The sequence below is a fragment of the Marmota monax genome, unplaced genomic scaffold (assembly GCF_021218885.2).
Source record: "Marmota monax isolate L192 unplaced genomic scaffold, Marmota_monax_Labrador192_F-V1.1 WCK01_AAM20220418_F8-fsc00106, whole genome shotgun sequence".
NCBI classification, from domain to species: domain Eukaryota; kingdom Metazoa; phylum Chordata; class Mammalia; order Rodentia; family Sciuridae; genus Marmota; species Marmota monax.
The window spans coordinates 6023854-6045684 of record NW_026695218.1 but is presented as its reverse complement, the minus strand read 5'-3'; the positions used below and the strand labels follow the sequence as shown (position 1 = coordinate 6045684).

At 48.5% G+C, this 21831-nt stretch overlaps 1 protein-coding gene across 12 annotated transcripts in view; it reads right to left on the bottom strand.

Moving 5' to 3' along the window:
- Positions 1-998: 998 nt before the first annotated feature.
- The window catches only part of Dctn1 (dynactin subunit 1), a 30857-nt gene continuing 10024 nt past the window's right edge, over positions 999-21831 (bottom strand). For 3 of the 12 annotated variants that reach the window (XM_058575087.1, XM_058575085.1, XM_058575086.1), the window contains exons 2-32: positions 18670-18915; positions 18356-18434; positions 18121-18155; positions 17392-17412; positions 15032-15049; positions 13623-13643; positions 12201-12392; positions 11528-11725; positions 11166-11370; positions 10976-11054; positions 10710-10869; positions 10491-10595; positions 10122-10313; positions 9926-10042; positions 9537-9689; positions 8490-8650; positions 8216-8384; positions 7875-7943; positions 7572-7634; positions 7314-7463; positions 7013-7174; positions 6799-6930; positions 6456-6581; positions 6085-6227; positions 5641-5807; positions 3866-3880; positions 3556-3689; positions 3249-3441; positions 2913-2992; positions 2225-2314; positions 999-1479 (exon numbers count right to left, since the gene is read on the bottom strand). In XM_058575087.1, coding sequence (XP_058431070.1) covers positions 1342-1479; positions 2225-2314; positions 2913-2992; positions 3249-3441; positions 3556-3689; positions 3866-3880; positions 5641-5807; positions 6085-6227; positions 6456-6581; positions 6799-6930; positions 7013-7174; positions 7314-7463; positions 7572-7634; positions 7875-7943; positions 8216-8384; positions 8490-8650; positions 9537-9689; positions 9926-10042; positions 10122-10313; positions 10491-10595; positions 10710-10869; positions 10976-11054; positions 11166-11370; positions 11528-11725; positions 12201-12392; positions 13623-13643; positions 15032-15049; positions 17392-17412; positions 18121-18155; positions 18356-18434; positions 18670-18897 — 3795 coding nt within the window. In that variant the 5' untranslated portion in view covers positions 18898-18915 and the 3' untranslated portion in view covers positions 999-1341. Of the gene's footprint in view, positions 1480-2224; positions 2315-2912; positions 2993-3248; positions 3442-3555; positions 3690-3865; positions 3881-5640; positions 5808-6084; positions 6228-6455; positions 6582-6798; positions 6931-7012; positions 7175-7313; positions 7464-7571; positions 7635-7874; positions 7944-8215; positions 8385-8489; positions 8651-9536; positions 9690-9925; positions 10043-10121; positions 10314-10490; positions 10596-10709; positions 10870-10975; positions 11055-11165; positions 11371-11527; positions 11726-12200; positions 12393-13622; positions 13644-15031; positions 15062-17391; positions 17413-18120; positions 18156-18355; positions 18435-18669; positions 18916-20731; positions 21034-21831 lie in introns of those variants that run through there. The other 9 variants (XM_058575080.1, XM_058575081.1, XM_058575082.1 and 6 more) reach the window with 9 other exon arrangements.

Here is a 21831-nt window from a genome sequence, read left to right as displayed (position 1 = left end):
ATCATTACGAAAGGCTAGAGGCACAGAGCAGGTATTCAAATGCCACAACCACTGACTTTCCCATATGCTCTATTTGAGAATGAGCTCCTGGGCTCTCACCATGAAGGGCCCCTCCTCCAGTATACCTGGTGCCCTCAAGAGGAGCAGCACAGTGGAGAGCCTGGCCCAGCTGGACTGCTCCAATGAAGCAAAGGTCTCTTTCTCCATCTTCCTTTGGGTGCCTGGGTTAGATTCCTTTTTTCTACATGATACAAGAGTATCTAGCAGGACTGGGGTTGTGGCTCAGCAGTAGAGCACTCACCTAGCACGTGCAAGGCCCTGGGTTTGATCCTCAGCACCACATAAAAATAAATAAATAAAAAGTATTGACAACTAAAAATAAATATTAAAAAAAAAAAGGAGTATCAAGCAATCAGCCAGCTAACTACACCAAGACTAAGCTCTAAAACACTGGAGTGCTACTCACAGGCCCAATGGGTCCCAACCGTTGAGGTATTTTAGCAAGTCTGAGTCAAGACCCAAAAATCTGGTAAAAATTTTAAAGCAGCTTCCTAACTGATACTAATTTGTAATAGGGTTTGGCAGTACCTTTTGAATGTCCATCCTTTCTTACTGGTCTGTTGCTTTAGTTGCCCCTTATTTAGTATATAAATGTTCCCTATGAGAAAGTTGGCTAGGGTGGTGATCACATCATATTCCAGTCCAGAAATTGGACTGAATAGCAGTAGAAGCTCCAAGAAGCAGAGCAGAGCTAGCAGAGTTACATAACCACAATTTAAAAAACTCTAAATGAACTTAAGTGCCTAGCCCTAAATTTAACTCTTTCATCTTGCTCAAAGTAATTTACTGCACATGCATTTGAGGGACACAGCATTCTACTGATCACCACAGAAAAGGGCCCTCAAATGTGACACAGTTGAAGCTTCTTCAGCATTCCTCTCCTTCATTCCTACTTTGAGCCAAATAGCCCAAGTCCCACTCTCAACACCACACAGAAATCAATGAAGCACAAGTTGCTTTAATCAAGGGGTGAAGTCCTCAATCAGGGGGACCTCACTCAACCTTTGGTGGTGGGGTCTCAGCCTACCCCCCACATGCCCTGAGGCCCCTCAGGAAAGAGGGAGCAGCTGAACAGCAAATTATGGAAAAGACCAGGGATGGGAATGGGGAAACCCAGGTTAAGGAGCAAGAGCAGGGCGTTGACATGATGGGAGCGAAGCTGAAGGGGGCAGGAAGAGCTGAACCCACATAGTTCTACCTGGGGGTTGGCTGAGGTGGCTGTGCATTGGGCAGAGCGGTACCAGGAGGGTTGAAGGTTGAGGGGGGCAGGGGAAGAAGTGCTTAGGAGATGAGGCGACTGTGAAGCTGGTGCAGCTGCTCCTGGGTCAGCACCAGCCGGTGTCGCTGTCCGAGGCCAGCTGCACACGAGAAGGTCACTTTGCCCATGTAGACTGTGTCATCTTGCTGTTCTTCCTTGGCCTTGGTGAGAGGAATAGGACCCAAGATCAGGGGTTCACTTAAACTATGGGTCCCTGAAGGGGTCCCTGAGTATTGACACCAATACAACCCTTGGGAGACTGAAGCCTTGAGCTTTTAGGCCATGGTGACCAAAATTTTCAAATTAGAATGGGGGTACATAGTCTGACAAGGGGGTTTTGAGTTCCTACTGTTATCAAAAGTGAAGGGAGAGGGCTGGGGCTGCAGCTCAGTGGCAGAGCACTTGCCTAGCATGTGTGAGGCACTGGATTCGATCCTCAGCACCACATTTTAAAAAATTAAAATTAAATAAAGGCATGCTATCCATCTACTACTATAAAAAAAGATTTAAAAAAAAAAAAAGTCAAGGGAGGGCTGGTGGTGCATGCCTATATAATCCCAGTGGCTCAAGAGGCTGAGGCAGGACGATCACAAATTCAAAGCCAGCCTCAGCAATTTAGCGAGACCCTGTCTCTAAATATAATACAAAATAGGGCTGGGGATGTGGCTCAGTTGTTGAGTGCCCCTGGGATCAATACCCAATTCCCCTCCACCAAAAAAATCAAGGGAGGCGATATCTGCATCTAAAACATTAGAATTTTTGGAAGTACTGCAAGCATTTTTGTCTCTTACAAGTAAGATTTGGACTTGCCAGATAAAACATGGTGTTGGACCTAAGACTCTAGGTCTCTTCAGATTCTTGAGCTCTCCACACTATGCCACCCTCCATCCCTTGCTCCCCCCTTACCCTGAGGAAAGCTGTTGAAGGGAAGGTGGCAAAGTCAGTGGGGACTGTGGCTCCAGGACGCTGAGATACTGTTTCCTTGAGGACCTCATCCTGGGGGAGGGAAAACAAGGGTTTATTTAGGGGACCCTCCACAGGATTACTTAAGACTTCCTGGTTTCTGAGACACCAACACCAGGGGAGCAGAAGTCCAGTCCTCTCTATCACAATACTTCGGCTTTCACCTCCAACCCTATCCCCACTCCAACATCTCTCCTTCCTTTATAGATGCTCGTCTTTTAAGACCCAATTCAGTTTCCACTGCCTCTGAGAAGCCATGCCCAACCAATGTACCCTACAATGATCTCAGTTCTGACTGAAACTGCAGACAGAGTCACACACCCTAAAAATGATCCTAACTTGTGCATTCTGTTGATAAATCTTCTGGGGCTGGGGATATAGCTCAGTTGGTACAGTGCTTGCCTTGCATGCACAAGGCCCCGGGGGGGGGGGGGGATGGAGGAAGGAAGGAAGGAAGGAATATTTATCTTCTGACAGTTTCAAGGCAAGAAACTGTATTCCCTTCTACGTTCTTCCCAATGTGCCATCTAATGCAAGGCTGGGCCAAGAGGAACTCCAGAAGCACCTGGCTCTACCAATGAAAGCTCTGAATGAGTGCCATAGGGTAGAGAAGGGCAGGGTATGAACTGACCTTGAGTTTTTCAATGGTGTCACTCAAGGACTTGAGCTGAGCCACTTGTTCCATAAGCTGGGCTGATGGGCTCTTGGCAGCTATAGGAAGGGAAAGCTAGTTAAGCCCACCTAGAATCAGACAGGCAAGTGGTCTGGATTAAGGGTCAGGAGTGTAGGTACTGGACCCTTTCATGGAACTGGCACTTAAAATGGGTGAATCAGGAAAACTGAACACTAAAGCCAAAGGTCACAGATGGAAGACCCTCTACTGTTCAGGGACTGCCTCGGCTAGGGCTAAATCCCTGGGGATAAGGAGACGGGCATGTTATTCATCTGAGGGGTCAGTAGTACATACCAGGGCTGGTGCGAGTGATATCTACTACATGAGTGCGCGTGCTCAGCTGATTTAAGGTCTCCAGCAGCTGGCTGGTCTTACGGTACAATGCACCAGCTGCTATCTCACCGCCAGGGCCCTCATGGGGGGGAAGGGAAAGCTTTGCAACATGCAGAGGGGGTAAGGCTGCCAAGGATGCCTTCATCTGGGCTCCCTGTGGGGACAAAAACAGTGGCAGTGTTGAGAGGTGCCAGAAAAGCCTCTGCCATCCATCAACAATGGGAGGGTATGGTCCACTATCTACCATAGTCCTCCCTGTGTTTCTCACCTTGAGGATACTGTTCTCATGCTGGAGCTGAGAGATGTGCAGCCTCATGGCAGAGATCTGCTGAAGTAGTAGGGGTGAGTCCTTCACCAGCCCCGGGCCTGGCAAGGACCCTGGAGCTTGTCCAGGAACGACCCCTGTGGATACCATAACAAATGTTCTCAGCCCCAAGTAGAAAGGGCTAAAAACTGGGCCCCATCCCTGCTCTTCCCCTTTCCTCATTCCTTCCCACCTCCAGTCCTGGCTGTCTACAAGGGGAAGCCTTACCCAGTTCCCACCAGCCCCAATTCCCGCCAGCCACAGTAGGTTCTACCTCGCTGCTGTTCTTCTGTGTTCAGGATAGCCCATGGGGGAGCAGGAAAAGAGGAGAGAAGAATTAGGTAATTTGGGGGCTTAGAGGACATACCAGAGGAATCCTGGACATGACCTGCAGGAAAACCCTTTTCCTGATGACCTTACTTTCTATATAAGACCCTGCCCCTCTTCTTGGAGTAAGAGTAGATATGTGTAAAAGAAAGCTCAGGGGCCCGAGGCCATCAGTGAGGGTGCAATGTGTGAGAAGAATGGAAAAGTGAATGTCCAGGAGAAAACACATGGGGCATGAAACTGTTCTTGCCTCCCTGCTCCATAATCCATCTCCAAAAACAGCATGGGAAATGCTCCAGAGACCCCAAAGCTCTGCATCCTTAGTGATCTCCAGCAGCAAAGCTTAGATTAAGGTTGTGAGTACATTCCCTTGCACCTCAGGTTTCCCTATTGCTCTGAGGCAAAAATTCCATTTTTTTTGTTGGTAAATTTCACTAATTCTGAACCAGTGTTTGCTTAAAGAGCCTATGCCAAAATAATACAAGGTGATAATTCTGAAGACTCCCCACAAAGAACATGGAACTATCTGTATCACAGGAGTCTAATGTCACAAGGTACTTGGTCATCTACCAAAATCATGAGGCATCAGTGACAAGGACTTTGATAAGATCAAGACCCTAGGTGAGGTCAGCTGACAAGATAGGAGAACAGGAAAAGTTTAGAAGACCTGATGGTTTAATTCCAAGACAAGAAGATTGCCCTCTCTAGGTGAAAAAGGTAAGTAAGAAACTGCAAATACAAACACCTATATACCTGCTATCCAGTTGAAGAAATAAAATATCATAAAGGCCCTGTGTATTGTCATATGAATACATGTACCATTTAAATTTCAAGATAATTTTGTCAATACACCTATATTTTTGATATAGATTATATTCAGTCTATTAACCAATTTGGAGGGCATTTCCACCTTAACAATATTAAGTCTTTTGATCCACGAACTTGGGTTATTATTTATATCTTCTCTAATATCTTTTAACAATGCTTTATACTCCTTTGTTAAAATTATTCCTAAATTGCTGTTGCCTAGCATGCATGAGGACCTGGGTTAGACTCCCAGCACTGCAAATAAATAAATAAAATAGAAAATTAAAAACAAAAAAAAAAGAAAAGAAAGAAACTGAAGGGGGAATGAAAATAACAATAGGTTAGGTGAGAACCAAGATGGCAGCAGTCACCTCCCTACCTAGGAAACTGAGAAGACTAGGCCTAGAAGCCAGAAAAACCTCCAGATAGGGACCCCTGACATTACTGAGTGGGTAGACAAAAGTCAGAACAAAAGTATAAGCAAACTTTGGAGAAATACACAATGGAAGAGATAACCAACATAAAATGAAACCACATGAGCTCAGTGGGGAAACAGCACCCAAACAGAGAAAATAAAAAGCAAGCATCAGGCAAGGGCAGATGCCCTAGGAGGGAAGAGTGCAGCTTCTTGAATATAGGGCTGGGACAGAAATACCAAACAGTATATCCAAAAGGGACAGATACTAGAGTCCAACTGTTTTTATTATTCTGAATGTCACTTGCTAATGTCCTACTTTGATCACAGACACTTTGCAGGTATCTTTAAGAAAAGAAAAAACTTAGTTTCTAACTAGGCAAGCACATTCCTGGATGAACACTCAGGAGAAAGGGGACACGTGTCAAATGGAGGCCAAAGATAAGAGAGAGGACAGTCAGTTTCCTCTGTGTGATTTCTGCCTATCCCACTGTACTTACCGCCAGCAATGCCAGAGACCAGGGTAGCAATGCCTGAAGGAGGGGGCCCCCGGAGCCCCTCAATTGTGCGCTTAGACTGGCTATTCAGCCGTTGCTTTAGCTCTGCCTTCTCTGCCTCCAGCTGGTCGATGTCAGCCTGGAGTGCATCCATCGTTTCCTCAAACTCTCTGTGAAAGAGAATCTGGGTTTGGGTAGTGTCCCTTCCCCATGTCCCCACATGATTTTTCAGTCCTGAAAAGTCCTTGGGGTAGCCCTGCTAGTGAGGAGCCAGGGAAAAGGAGGCACAGGCAAGCACAGGTTTAGGTTGGAGTGATATGATGGAGATGGAGTGGAGAAGGAAAATGGGTAAAGTCTCATTAGGAGGGAAAGAGGAAAGGGTGAGGGACAGAGTCTCAAGCAGAAGGAAAGGTTGGAGGAAATAGGACCCCAGGGAAGGTGCCTGACTTCTCCTTCTTCCGCAGGAGTGCCTGAGTCTCCTCCAGCCGAGTCTGAACTTTTTCAATGCGCTCGTCTGCATCCTTGGCAGCACTGTCCAACTTCTTCTCCAGGAGGCTCAGCCGCACATTGGCTTCACTCAGCTCCTCTCCCTGGAAAATCAGAGAGGTTCAAGTTCCCTAACATGCACCCCACGGCCCTGGCACCCAGATTAGACCATGAGACAGAAAGCTCCCTGATGGCTACCTGACCGCAAGCCCCCATTTCTCCCCCATAACTTCCAAGCCTTCTCAGTCCTGATCTCAGTCTCAATATTTGCAGTTGCCTTCAGTGCCATTATACTTCCTAGCCCCAAAACTCTGAGCATACTCTACCCTCACCTTAATCTTGAGTGATTTCTTCAATTCCTTGATAACTGTCTCTCGATCTTCAAGCTTCAAACCCAGGCCTTCAGCATCTGTGATCTCAGCACGAAGAGCTGCAGCACGCAGTTCAACTGGAGGAGGCTAAAGGATTGGGTGGGTCAGAGGGTAGAGCACTGAGAGGAAGGCACCAGTATGCTTCTTTCAGAGTGATCCAGTCACAGGGGAAATCTTCTTGCCTTCTAGGCAGGATATTGTTCTTCAGATGCTTCTCCTACCTCCCTGCCCTCCCACAACCAGCGGCAGCTCTGCAAGTTGTGCTCCTCTGCACTGCAGCTCCTCCAAAGAAACCTCCACTCACCTTGCTGGGGGGCCGCTCTGCATCATACTCCCCCTCCTGCATGGCTGTGGCCAGCTTGTTCATGGTGCTGATGAGGATGTTACACGACTGGCGCAGACACTCATAGGGGCTGCTGGAGGGGCTCCCATAGATCTGCAGGAGCCAAGGGCAGGAGTGAAAGCCCCACACTGGCCACTAACTCCCCATCCCCTTCTGCCCCGCCATCCAGGCCAACCTGCTCGCTTGCTTTGAAAGCCAACTCCTCCAGTGCAGCCACGGGCAGCCCCTCATTTTCTGCCAGTGGGGCAATGAGCTGGGCGGCAGCAGCTGCCACCTCTTGCAGTACAGCCACCACCCATGTCAAGTGTTTTCTGCAGTCTAGGAGTGTGTCAGATACCTGTGTGAAAAGTTAGAGTCAAGAGCCCACCCTAAGTCCAGCATCAGTTTCTAGCTACCTCAGTTCTGTGCCCTAACCAGGTCAATCTTAACATGTTTTTTTTTCAGTTTCTTTCCCTTCCCCACTTGCAGCCCTAAACCTGTGGTCCAAAGGCCAGTGCTGCGGGGATCCCAGGAGCATCCGTCCCTGGCATACGCCTTCGGATCTTCTTGCAGAATTGGCGGATATCACTGCATGATGTTTCCAGGTCCCGGAGCAAAAGGGCAATATCTGTAGCCTCCTGTCCACACTACATGGAAAACAGGAAACGGATGGAAAACCAGGTAAGCCTTAGGACTAGAGGTGAAGCAGTAGGGACTAAGAACTAGAGCTCACACAGATCTAGATGTGTCCTCACCTGCAAGAAGGCACGCAGCCTCCCCACCTCCACGCTCATACAGTCCAGGGCACTCTGCGTAAACTGTGAGGAGAGAAACAGGTGGTTATCAGCTTTAACAGGAGTTCTTTGCCCCATCATCATCTCTAGGAAGCCCCCATCCTCTAATGACCCCCATACATAAGTGAGTCCTCTGTCTTCCCTGATCTGGCTTTGGTGACCTTGCCCCAATCTTATTTGACACCCACTGGGGCCTGATCTCTTGATCTGATTCTCCACTTCTGAGCCCTATAGAAGGCTCAACCACTGACCCACACATTTCACCTTAATGTGGTCGGCCAGCTGCATGGTACTTTCCTCGGGCTGTTCGGCAAGATGGATGCTGTACAGGTGCTAGGGAAAGATGACAGAGATAGCCTTTAACAAGTGAAAGTGGGGGAAGTTCTTCCCAAACTATTATTTGAGCCCTGGTCATTATAGAAGTCTCAAGAGGTAGGAGAATTCAAAACTCTCAGGCAGCTGCATCATAAAGCAAGTTCAACTAAGAGCAAATTGAACCCTAAGCAGCCAGCCTGGGACATATAACCCTGAATACACTGGCAAGGGTTCCCATCCAGAGAAAGCTTCCCTCCCTCCTGCCCCAAGCCTGCATATTTTCTACAGACCTGGTAGTACTTGATGGCCTTTGTGAGAGGCTCCACATTGACAGTCTCATCCAGCTGATCCTTGTGCAGCAGTTCAATGAGGAAATCTAAGGAGCGCTCATGGGCACTCATCTCAGGATAGAGGCTGCCCACCTTCTTATACACATCCACGTTGCACTGAGAGAGGGCACTAGAGACCAGAGAAGGGCTCTGTGAGGCCAAAGTCTTCCAAGCAATCTCAGTTCCTGCCATTCCTGGACCCATGGTCCTGGAACAGGAATCAGGAGCCACTTACTGTTCATATCTGTGTAGTGTAGCCTGCAGCAGACTCAGCGAATATACCAGTCCAGCAGCAAAGCTGAGCTGCTCACCTGCAGCTCCTCGAAGCCCAGGCCTCTCTGAACAATTCTCACTTAGTTCAAACTTCTCCTGGGCCTGCTTCCGGATCAGCTCTGCCTATGGGAAGAAGACCAAGGACCTGGAACTCAGAGCAGGGGATGGAGAACACACACTCAGGAATACAGGATACAGCTTAAGAACTATGTGGGGAGCATGGACACACATAGGAAAGCAGAACTAGTTCTTAAATAGGCTGGAAGTCTCACTGGGGAGAGGGTAATGATGTGAATATTGGTGCTTGTGAGGATTTTAGGATATAAGAATTAACGGGCAGTGGGACCAAGCTGACTTAAAGCTGCTGCTCCTGATCTCTTTCCACCTAAAATGCTATCCTGCCAATTATCCCCCTCTTTAGCTCCTAGCCACCTCTGGCTCTCAGCTTAAATGTTATCCCCTCAGTCACAACCTGCCTCATCTAAATCAGATCCTCAACTGTGCTTTCTCAAATACCATACCTCTCCTTCATAACAGAGAATCTATAATATATCCATCCTTTGTATCTATAGGGGATTGGCTTTAAAACTCCCCACAAATACAATAATCCACGGATGCTTAAATCTCTCTCATCAAATGGGACAGTATTTGCATCTAATCTATGTGCATCCTCCTCTATACTTCAAATCATCTCTAGATTATTTACAACACGTAATGCAATGTCAATTCTATGTAAATAGTTTTTATATTGTATTTTTCAGGGAATAATGAGAAGAAAAAAAGTCTGTACATGTACAGTACAGATGCAATTTTTTTCCCAAATATTTTTTATCTGCAGTTGTTTGAGTTCACAGATGCGGAATCTAAAGATAAGGAGATCAACTGTATATGTTCACCTGTGACTTTGTTGTCTGTGTTACATTTTTGCTATCTGAACTTGGCATCCTCAATGCTTGGCTCTTAGCAAGTCCAAAAGATTTTTATTGTACATATGACTAACTGGCCATACCTTACAAATGAGACGAGGCATGAGCAGCAGCACCAGAACGCAGTCATGGTCCCCACCTGGCCGAAGGAAGCTGTCAGGCATGAAGGCTGTCAGCAGAGACATGTGCCGATTAGCCTGGGCGACCTCCATCTGTCTCAACTCCATTTCAATTGCCTGTGAAATAGACAGGGAGTTGGACTCTCATCTAGAGTCTAAAAATCATTAAACCTTGCTTTACCAGGTCCCTTGCTTATTTAAGTTAAGCCCAAGCCAGTAGTCTTTTAAACAACCACACAAGGAACCCCGATCCCCCAGGATTCTGAAGCACAAAGCCCAAACCAGGCTAGCCCACAGTCATGCCTAGGCTGGGCTCCCTAACACCTGGCTCTCAAGCCACCCACTTTCCTGACCTTGGCATGGGCTTTAGTCTCAGCAAACTTGATTTTGAAGTCAAAAGTCTCAGGAGGTGGCTGCTGCTGTCTCTCTACAGATGCTTCCTGCTGGTTTGTCAGTTCCCGATTCACATCCTAGGAGCAGAAAGAGTGAGGGACAGTGGGGTCAAGGTAACCTAGGGTGATGGTAGGAGAACAAGACTTAGGCAGGCACCTGTAGGTGAGCAGTCAGTTGGCGATATTTTTTGATGGTTTGTTGGTAGTCTGCAACTGTTTCCTGGGCTGCCTCTACACGCTTCTGGGCCTCACGAACCCGGGCACCTGCCATGTCCAGCTGCTCCCGCAGCTCTAGTTCTGTCTCTCGTGCATTCTCCTGGAGCTCATCATTCATCTCATTCATTGCTTCCTGGAATACAATAAGTAGTTGGGGGAAAGCAAAAACAGGGTTAGAGTAGAAGGTCCAGGACAGGTCATCTTACCAAAGACACCCTGTTCAAAGGTCAGGGGTCATGTGTCAATCTCTCTCTCAGCAAGTCCCTTACAAATACCCTCCATCAGGGTCAGGAATCTGCTCTTCTCTTACCAAGTCCCCTACAGTCTCCCTCAACTCCCGCACTTTCTCTTCCAGATTCAGGTTCCGATCAGTCAGCATCTCCACCATCTCCTCAGCACCCAGAGCAGCATCCACCTGTGTTATGGGGAAGGGGCCAGGAAAATCACTATTGGAAGGTGACTAGAAAGGGGAATTGGCAACAGAAGAATAAGGTAAGGGGATTCTGGGCAAGGGCTGGGTTTCACAGACCTGCTCCTTGAGCTCATCAATGGTGCTCTCTGCCTGGCTCAGCTCCTCCTGCAGGCGCTCTCGCTGTTGCCGCACAATCTCCAGCTCTTGGTTTTTCTTTTCCATGAGCTTCTGGAGCTTCACATGTTCCTGCTTCTCTGAGGAAGAAAGATCCCGCATCCTGTAGGAAAGAGAGGAGAACATGTGTCAGAGTGACCTGCAAGAGGTGCTTTAACACAGTCAGAGGCAGGAGAGTGAAGGCCAGAGCCAAGAATTGAGAAGCCTACCTCACCAGGGCATCCTTTAGGCGGGCATTTTGTTCCTCAAGCTGTTTGAGCTGGTAACTGGATGCAGCCCCATCTGAGCCTGGGGAAGATCATTAATATGTTCAGGCCCAGTCTCACCCCACTACTTGGGCCCCGCAGCTCCTGGCACCTTACCCTTTTTCTTCAATCTCAGCCTTTAGTATCTCCTTACCCTTTTCTTCAATCTCAGCCTTTAGTATCTCCAAGTCCGTGGTGAGCTCATCCACACGTTCCTTCAGTGCTTCAACCTCCTGCTGCAGGGACTCAGCCCGTTCTTCAGCCATTTCCTTGTCCAGAGTGGCCATCTCAATGGCATCAGCAGTGTCGGCCATTTCCTCCATATAGCGTTCCTTTGCCTCTAGTGCCTCCTTGGCTTCCTAAGGAGGGGGAAAGGGAGGTGGGGGCAGGAGGAAACAAATGCCCTATGTTGTTCTTTCTCACAAGGTACTCCAGGTGGTAGTTCCAGTCCTGTTTCTAATTCACCTCCTTGGGTCCCTCAGCCTCCCCAGCCATCCCCTCCATCCTGATTCCCACCTTCCGTGCCTCCTTGAGGCGCCGCTGCAAGTCTGCCTGCTGCTCCTGCATTTTGCTCTTCCATTCCTGCACCTGCTCCAGCTGGATCTTATGTTTCTCCAGTTCTTTCAGCTTTGCCTTGTCTTCTGCCCGCTTTAGCCGCAGGGTCTCCAGTTTCTCCTCCAGGTCCCGTACCTGGGCCCTCAATCCCTCTTCCTCCTGCCAAGAAAAGGTACTGCTATCTATACACAGCCCACCCTGCCTCCCCTGAGACTGAGCTGGAACAGAGAAGATGAAAATGTGTGCAAACATAACCCTAATCCCAGAGTCAAAAGCAAGTGGCATACAAGCATTGGACAGAAAACCATGGTACTATACATACCAGAAAAGTGTGAAGAAAGGGCAGGAGGATGGGATATACTTCTGTGATAGACTGCTTGCCTTATATGTACAAGGACCTGTGTTCAATTTCAATTCCTGCCTCCCCCCCCCCCAAAAAAAAAGGAAAGAAAGAAAATCGAAAAGAAAGGAAAAGATAGCTTCTTGGCAATAACAAGATACCTCATACACTATGTTCCCACTCTTTCTGATCCAAGCTAGGTCTTCCCCAACCCCAGGAAATTTCTAAGACCCAGCCAGGAATCACAGACCCCTTGGTATCTTGATTCTCCTTTACCCCAATGCTAGTCCTTACCTTGGATGGGGAAGGAAGTGGGGGAGCTGCTCCAGGAGAGGTGAGGGCTGGTGTGGGGATGATGGGTGCTGCCAGTGGAGTCTGAGCCGGGGTGCTGGGCTCACTGCTGCTCAGCTCACCTGCTGATGCTGAGCCAGAGGGGCCCAAAGAGCTACTGGCCCCAGCCACCCCAGTACTGGCTGGGCGAGTGGGCTATTCAGAGAGAGCAGTGGCAGGCCAGAAAGAGAACAGAGGATGGGGGCAGTGAAAGGGAGAGAGACAGCATGTGAGAATATGGCAAGGTTTGGAGACAAAGAAGGGAAAAGACAGAGTATGAAAGCACAATGAGAACAGAGACACAGTGAAGGGGAGAGGGAAAACGACACAGTCAGAAAGCAACATTGACAATGGACAGAGGGAGGAAGGAGGGAGGAAAGGATGGGGGAAAACATGAGATTATAAGGTTCCTCCTTTGGCACTAACCCCACATTCCTCCCAGCTCTGGCACTATCCTTTATAGCAGTAGCTCTTACTCCCTAGAACTCTCCTCTGTGACCCACTTGGGATCATTCTAGCAATTTCTGAATACTCCCAGTCCCATCCTTGTTCTGGGTCTGTGCCCAATTTCCCCAAGGTGGGGGTGCCTCAATGTCATTCCCAGAGAGAAAGAACAGATTAGAATTTGTTCTGATATTCATGTTCCCAGAGAGGGCTGGGCTAAAAGTGGGGGTTTCAGGCTCTCTACCCTTCTTAGGACCTCCCAACTCTTTAGAAGTCAAGCTAAATTGCACTCCCTTGGTCTATGCCAGGATAGCCTACAAGTAAAAGAACCAAGGTGAAAATTATAGCCCTAGATTCCTCCTTGAAATAAAGTACATAAGCTAACCCTTCTGTAATCCTCTAAGACAAATGGGTTCTGATCAGATAACATTACCCAAGTCCCTGTAAGGGCAGAAAACTCAGGAGCCATCCTGAAGCCCCAAGCCGAGAAACAGACAAGCCTTCCCAGTACTCTCCCCAAACTTGGTGGGATGATACTCAGAAACCACATGCTACCACGAACACTCCCGATCAAAGGCTTTCAGAGACACATCTCCTTCCTCCGACATTTTATACTGTCAAGTTCTTCACTTCTCTTCTGATCCCTCCCCTCAAAACTGGCCAAAGTTACCTTATTAAAGAAAGCCTGTTCTGATTAACCACAACCCCTTCACTTCTCCTTTGTACTCAATTTTCTGGCTCAGAGTACCTTCTAAGAGCTGGAAGTCATTTTCCCAGGGGAGGCCTATCACCAACCCCAGGCCCTTCTCCCCCCTCAAAGAGAACCCATGATACATTGTGATCAAAATTCACTTGCTAGTACACATGCCCACAAACATGCACATGCCTGAAACATTTGTGCACACTCAGCATTGGCTTGCATGGAGGCCTATTTGTTCTCACCTTGGGCCGCCGAGTTGTGGTCTGGACAGGCAACAGGAGCCAGAGAAGTGGTCAGGAAAGAAAGGATAATGGCAGAAAGACAGACAGCAAAGTGACAGCAATGAGAGCAGAAAAGTAACAGGAATGGGGCTACAGTTAGCCACCACCCCCATCCCATCCCCTTCTCCCTCCAGTGAATCATAGAAATTCCAGAAACCCAAAATTCCTATTCCTCTTGGTTCCTGCTCCCAGTTTTGCCCAACCCTTGCAGGCCTCACCCCTTCAGACACCCTGGAAATCCCAGAGGTCCCTGTGTCCTAGGCTGAGCCACAGGAGACCAAAGGCAGTAGCTGGTGAGAAGGTCTCCAGAGACTAGTCCTTCTGTGCACAATCTCTCCCACTCCAGCCCAGAGTCAGAAGCCCCGCCCAAATATTACTGCAAGGACTTTCCCAGGTCAGGCTCTTTCTTCAACTGATAGACTCTGTAGAGGACTCCCTAGGAACCCAACCGCCATACACACACTATGACAAGAGTGATATAATCTCAAAAGTAAGAGATCAGATCTCTAAGGCTGAACAACATTGCTGTCTTCCCTCCCCCTCTCCCCAGGACCAGACCCTGCAGCAGTCCATGTCCCTAAGGCAGAGGACTCAGGTGTCAGGACTATGAATATTGCATTAGCAGAAGCCCAGAGCTCAGCAAAGTAACCCCACCCAGCTGCACAGAGAAAGGTGGGGGTAGGCAGCAGCACAGGGAAACTATTGTCCTAAACCAAATCCAGAAATCCTTTGGGCTATTGCAAAGTTGTAAATGGGTGATTAACACCAATGGGTATTCTTGCTGCTCAGCGTCTCATTGCTGTGGCAAAGAAGGTAACATTTGGCTTGGGCCCTGTTTCCAAGAGACTCTGAACCCAAGGAACCTATCCCTACCCCTCTTACCCTGGACTAAGCTTCCAAAGCTGTGGGTCAAAAACTATTCTAGGCCCCCATTCTGCCCTGTTAAAGCCCCCTGAAACAAACCCTGCGGGAGAGGAGATACTGGGAGAATAACCAAGAGTCATTCTAGCAAAGGCTGAGAAGGTAAGTAGGCACCAAGACACCTGGGTCTGCTTCTCTAGCTTCTACCACAGGAAACTCTCCCAAAGCTTGTTTGTAGTAGAGGCTACATGAAGCCCAAGCCTGTGAGGCCACTGGGTACAAGGCCTGGAACACAGACTGTCAGTGCCCAAAGCAGGCAGGGTAAGAAGCAAATGCCCAGGGGTGGGGCCCGGTGGTGACACACACCTCACCTCTGCCTCCCTCTTCTTCACCCTCCTCCCCCAACCAGGTAGACAGATGAAGTCAATCAGCCGCCACCCCCACCCCAGCTGCCTGCTGCCATCATCACCCTGGCAACCCGGTAGCAGGACCAGAGCAAGCAAGAGTACCTTTCGGGCTGTCGGTGCCTGTCTCATCATTGCAGAAAACCAAAGAAAGCAAGGAGAGGAAAGAGAAGGAGGGACAGAGGAGGATAGACAAACACAGGGAGGAAGGACAGACGAAGGGAGGGAGGGAGGGAGGGAAAGAGACCGAACAGAGGGAAAGGCGGTGGAGACAGGAGATTAGTGCATCAAATCCCAACAATGCAGCCTTAGCTTCCCCAGCCGGCAGCTTCCTAGCCTCCAAATGGCTGCTGCTGAGACACAGAGGCCCCTGAAGGTGCGCAGTAGGACAACCAGGCTCCAGCAGGCACCAGAGCAGCGCCTGGCCCAGTTCGCCAGCTTAGGCTGATGGCAGCCTCAGTGGCCGCAGCACCAGCTCCACCTGACGTCATGCACCCACCCTCCTCTGCTCCATGGGGGTGGAGCCACTTTTTCACCGTCACCTAGCAACCACCCGGGGCCCTGCAGGCTCCGCCTTCTCCTCATGACTGGACACAGTCCTGCGCAGAGCCTGCCTTGCTGCTTCTCCCAAAGAACAGGTTCTGGCTCCGCCCTTCCCTCCCTCTTCCACCCCAGAGGGCTTACTCCAAAACGCTAAGCCAGAGGCCATACCAGAAATGGCACTTTATGGAGCCAGGGCATCAGTGGGCAGGGACAGAGGTCCTCCCTTCTCCATGAGTCTCTCAAAATTGCACTCTGCTCCCCTGACTACTCCATTAAGTCTACTTCTCTTATACACACTGGCAACACCCTTGTTTCCCAGGAACACACACCTAGAGCACTCCTCCAGAACTGGTCTTAAGCTCTGAGGAGCACATAGAATGATTAAAGAGCTCTAGGTGACATTCCATATGGGCAGCAGTAGCTCTAATGACAGTGTTGGGCTCCTTTCCAATGGTCCCTTGGTTGTAGTCAGGTTAAAGCCTTTCTCTGAAGGGCTTTCCAGAAAGGTTAGATATTTTGTGAAAGCATCTGTGTTCTCCTCTCTCCTCCCGCTTAAAGCACTTTTTTGTTCTATCTCTAGTTCTTTCACATGCAGTGAAAGCAAGGACCCTGACTAAGTAACCTGCCTTGAGAGAACCACTGAGGCTGATGACTGGGAGTGGGGTGGGAGACAGAAGAGGCACACAACTATTTGATTGATACCTTCCACTATGAGGAAAGAAGGTACTATAGCCTAGTACAAGCTGTCTAGGTAAGGCTTTGCCACATCTTCCCAGGATTTGGCAATGCTTAGCCCCTTGCCAGGGTCATGTTAGGTTACAGCCAGAATCTTCCTTAGATCTCAGTTTCATGCCCTTCTCTATTTAGGGGACTGAGGTAAAATGGTCCCCCAATCAGGAGACAATAACCAAGGGACAAAGCCAAGTCTCTCTGATCCTAGTATGGGTCCAGCATCCTTTAAAACATTATTTTCCTTATATCCCCATTTCCACCTGAAGTCAGGACCCAGGACCCAAAACAAGTACCAGTATGTGGTCTCTACCATAGCAAGACTCCAAAGCGAAGACCCATCACCCACCAGGAGTCAGAAAGGAGATGTTTTCCTTTCCTTTCCCACTGCCTTGATCTAGTAGTGCTCCATGCAATATCAGAAAGGCCTGAGGCAGTTTGGTGACAAGGAAATCACAGCATTTTATATCCAGCACAGTATATACAGCTCAGGCACGTGCAGGTCATAGCTTGGGCACAGGCCCAAGGCAGGAGCTGGTGTGAGGAAGAGGTCATGGCATCAATTTAAGTGTTTAAAAATTGGTGGAGGGGAAAAAAAAAAAAATGGTGGAGGGGAAAGAAGTTACACAGTTCAGCTCCTGCAAGGGGTGGGGCTTTAGGCACACCCCAGAGGAAGGAAGAGACAGAGAAAGATTGATGGGGCAGATTGGGGTTGGTATTCATGGCACAACACATGAGAGGGAAGGCCCATAAAGACTAGGCTTTCCAACTGCTCTTCCTGTGCTCTATTCTCTACAATCCCATTCCCTTGCACAACTATTTATCTGGTACTTTTCCCAGCCCTATTCTTCCAATCTATCCTCCTACCACCCCTGAATTTGGCTAAGAACCTACTGTAAGCCAATAAACTATTTCATGCTGCTATTATTTAAAGTCAAATGCTCAGAATTTCTAACTAGGACTCTGGGGCAGTGAGAAATCATCCCTAATGAATGTTTGCTTGGGCCCAGATGCTGAGCCTGATGTCCTTGCACCCCTCAAAGGAACTCTGGAAGCCAAGGCTGCCATTTCCTCTGGCCATCCCAGCCTCAAGGTTACACACACATGCATGCAGCAGCCCAAGGACATGCAGGACAGCAGGAGAGTGGGCTCATGGCCCCCACCCACTCAGGCACAAACAGTAAACACACCACCTTCTTAGGCTTCAGTCCCCGCTGCATGAGGAGTAGGAAAGGGCAAAGTTAGAGAATAGACATCACATTGTGCTAGCTGGCCAGACATTCTGGGAATAGGCATTAATACCAATCAGGCACACACAGGCAAGGGGTAGGTGGACTCAGATCAACATCAAGCCTTAGGTGAGAAGAGGGGTTCCCTCAAGGATCAGCTTCCAGGATATGCACACCTGTCCTAGAGAAGCTAGAGTTCCACTCCATAGAGAGGTGGGTGGACCCACAACACTCTGCAGAATGGCAGAGGGGAGCTAGGAATGACCCTTCTGTCCATAGCTGAAAGTAAATGGCAGAGGACCTGGCACTTCACTACCTCTTATAAATAGGACAACTCCTTCTCCCTCTATCTTCTATCTTATCCTACTCTGAAATGCTTTAGATCTTGGCATCTCTGGGTACCAAAAGGTAGAAAATTAGCTACACTACAGGTCAGATCTGTCCTTTCTATCGCCACTAGCTCAATTCCATTTGACTCTGTACTTCTGGAACCTAATAGTTTTCCCCTGCTATCACTTTTACTCTAGCTCAAATGTAGCAACCCATACCCACAAAGCTTCCTTCCCAGGGAGGTTGAAGAGACTAGAAAGCTGCAATTCTAATTCACCTATTGCTTCTACCTGCCTGGGATTGGGTCTCCCTCCCTCCCTCTTTCTCTGTACTACTCTCTACTCACACTCCCAAACCACTCACCAGTTTGCTAGTCTTTGCAGCTGTCTCAGCTCCCTCTGTAGAAAGCAAACAGAAACAAAGCATGTGTTTGTATATAGAGCTGGGTCAGAGAATATCATGGTGGGGTAGGGGGAGATATAACAAGGAAATATGGTAGTGATGGAAAAATTTCAGTATTCACTATGGTCCCTTGTTAAAGAGGAAAAGAGCTGGGACTTCTGGATATGAGGAGGCAGCTAAAGTGGGTGGTTGTTACCTCTTTTGAGGACTTTTGATGCAGAAGAATCAGGAGTCTCTGGGGAAGTAGTATCTGCTCCATCTTCAAATACCTGGATCTGAAACCACAGAAGACTCAATACAGTCAGACCAAGAATGACTGTAATATGGGCCCCTCCCCAGTCCCCAAACAAGCCATAGTATAGGGCAAGTTTCCTAAGGACGGATCACCAATCTTCCCTCCACTGTTACCTCCCATTCTCCCAACAGAGGCTTATGCCCACACCAAGTGCACATGCAACAGATATATGTTGCGCACACACACACACACACACACACACACAGATGGAGTACCTGGGATTGCCGCACAAAAATGCCATGTCCTTCATCACAAGTGAAATACTTCCTTCCTTGGACAGTTCCATCATTTTTGCCCTTTGCTTCATCCAGGATAACGCCTACCCATTTGCCAGTGGCAAAGAGTGTGGCTCCAACATAGGCCACAGTGCCTCTGTGGCCTTTTCCAATCACCTCCACACGGGATCCTACCCGCAGAGGCCGGGCACTTGCCTCTGCACTCATCCTGCTGCCACTGGGCGTCTGAAAAAAAAGGCACACACAGAGTTAGAGGCCTCAGACCAAGGTGGCATCCTAATGCATAAGAAATGCCCCACTTGAATCAAAGTGTGAAATATGATATATCAAGAACTATGTAATGTTTTGAACAGCCAACAATAAAAAAAATATATAAAAAAGGAAAAAAAAAAAAAAAAAAAGAAATGCCCCAGCCAAGATCCTGGACTAAAAACAAACAAACAACAAACAATTTTTTCTTGAGCTCCATTCTCGGGGTGAGGTTAGCCCCCAAACTTCCCTTCTGAAAATGTCAGTGATATGTCTAAGAGTTAGCCAAATTCTTCTGGAATCTGCTAGAATTTTTAGTTTATATTTAAAATTTATAAAATCAGAATTCATTGATAGATCTGTGAATGTCACCACATGATTACTTTCTCAAGAGCACTGCCCCTGCACAGTGGAATTAAGCTCAAGCAAATCACTCAGTTTAGACCAGGCTCCCTATAACCAATGCCCTGACTCAGGAGCCCGAGTTGAGTGGGTGACCCTATAGAAGCCTGCTTGCCTCTCCACTTCCATCACTTCTGGAATTCAAATGGCTCTCTCAGGTCTCTCCCCTTCAGAGGCACATAACTGTGTCTCTTTTCAGGACCCCAGGTCATCACCACTTCTTCCTGATCTAATTCCTCTCACTCCCATCCACATACCCACTATGAAACTTCTGATGCCTCACCTGCAACCCATTCAACCATCCAACTTCCTTCTTCATGGCCTGCATCCTGTTGTCTACTCTCTACCCCAAGCTCTGGAGATCCTTTCCCCATGCTATCTTGTTATGAAAAGAAAAATATAGGCAAAGTAAATAATGTACCTCAAATTTGTCCCTCATTCTGTGTTCAGACTCTGCCTAGTGGTTCAAATGGATTTATGGGCACAGATGGGCAAAGCAAAGAAATAGACTAAAATACTGTCCTTGGGAAGCTCTCAGCTTCTGACATACCCGTGATGACAAGACACAACATTAAATTAGGTCCCAAATTGGCCTATGGTTTAGAAGAAAATCACACCTAAGCCATTTTTAGCAATAGCAGCTCCATGAACCAGGTGCCTTGTAACAAACGATATCACGAGGCAAGAAATTACACCAAAGTCCTGAAGATTCCACAGGGCTCTCTTCTGATACCCACCACTTGGCTTCAGAACACAGCCCTGCCAGAATCCAAGAAGAATCAGGATACTTCCCAGCCTGTCACTCTCTAACTCCCTTCCCCAGAGAGCTTATCCAGGAAGACAGGGACAGAGCTCCCAAGGGATTCAGGACCCCAACTTACACCTAGGACAACAAGGTGTATCTCATAACAAAGGAAACTGCCAGTGACATCAAGGCAGACTCAAACTCAGAGACTCCCCGCACCTCCCAACAAGCCTCTCAGAATCAGGAGGACACAACAGTGGGTACAGATTCAATCTGAGACAGAAGAAAGAGAAAGCAAGTGACAAACAACAAAGCAGTTCTAAAGAAGGGCCTCACTTTAAGGCCTTTCTGACCCATCAACCACATTCTGAGTCTCCAAGGTAGTCTGGTCCCCCTCAGGAACCCCTAACCTGGGTACTAGGTAGAGTCAGAGGTTAGGCCTTGCCAGTAACCATTAGGGCCCCACTCTAGGTAAGCCTGTGCAGTCTGCCACCATCAGGCTTCAAGGGCTCCTTAGAAACAGTCTGTGGGTGCCTCCAGCTGAGTTCCAGCCTATCTCCCAGCCCCCACAGCAATGATGTCCATAGACACCCAGGCCTTTTCCAGCAGCCCTCCCAGGGCCCATCCCAGATTAGGGCCACTTACCCGGTTATACACATGCCTCTTGCTCTGGGCCATGCTGCTCACCAGGCCTCTACTCCCTCCCCCAGCTGGCCAAAGACAGAGAAAAAAAGCAGAAACCTAGGCAGGAGGGTCAGGGCGCTGGGCCCTCATGGACCGACACAGGAACCGTCAAGCACAGCCCTCCCCAGTCCATGGGCCTCACTCAGCTGCCTACCACCTACTGGGGTAGGGGTGGGGGCAGTGATGGGGGCTGAGGAACAAGTCCCCTCTGCTGCCTGAGGATTCCTGAACCCAGAGATACCGAATCCTGCTTGCCAGCTGATGAGTCTCACTCTGCGCTAGTGCTGCTCTAGACTTGTCAGGAACAGTGCAAGCCTCTGGGTCCTAGTGCTCCCCTGCTTCACCTAGGCCAGACAAGAGGGGCAAGGAACCAAAGACAGGCTCACCCACAGACTCTCAGCATTCACCTCTAGAATATACTGTCTTAGAATTGGAAGCAGTCTTGACAATTCCTCCTAGCCTGTATCCCCTTCACTATCACTTTCCCTCCTGCCCCTGGGCTATGAGACCTCAGCAGGCTCACAAGCATCAAGTAACATTTTAAAATAGTCAGCTACCTAAAGCCTCCACACAGACAAAATAAGAGTCTCTCATCTAATCTATGGCTCCCCTGGCTGCAATATGGACCTAGATACCCTGGGCTTAGGGATACTTATCTTCCTTCACTGGCAGAACAGTAACTTCCCCTACGCCACTCTCAAAGATAGACCAGATAGCTCAACAACAGAATGATAGCTAAGAGAAAGAAACAGGTCCCTCAAACACCTCTCCATATCTTCAATCCTGACCAGACCCCTAGGAAACCATCTCTCTCCTTCCTTGAAAAATCTCCATGTTACCACCTTCCTTCAGTCACTATTACACAGGTGGGGAAAGCCAGGCAGGCCCCAACAGCATGGACCACACATGTTTACAGTACTTATGTCTACAGAGCACCTTCAAACATTTTATAGATACATGGTTAAGTATACTGTTTTTGGACTCAGGTTGCTTTCCTGGTTATATCATAAGCTTGGTGTAGTTACTTTAATTTTTTTTAATAGTACTGGGGATTGAACCCA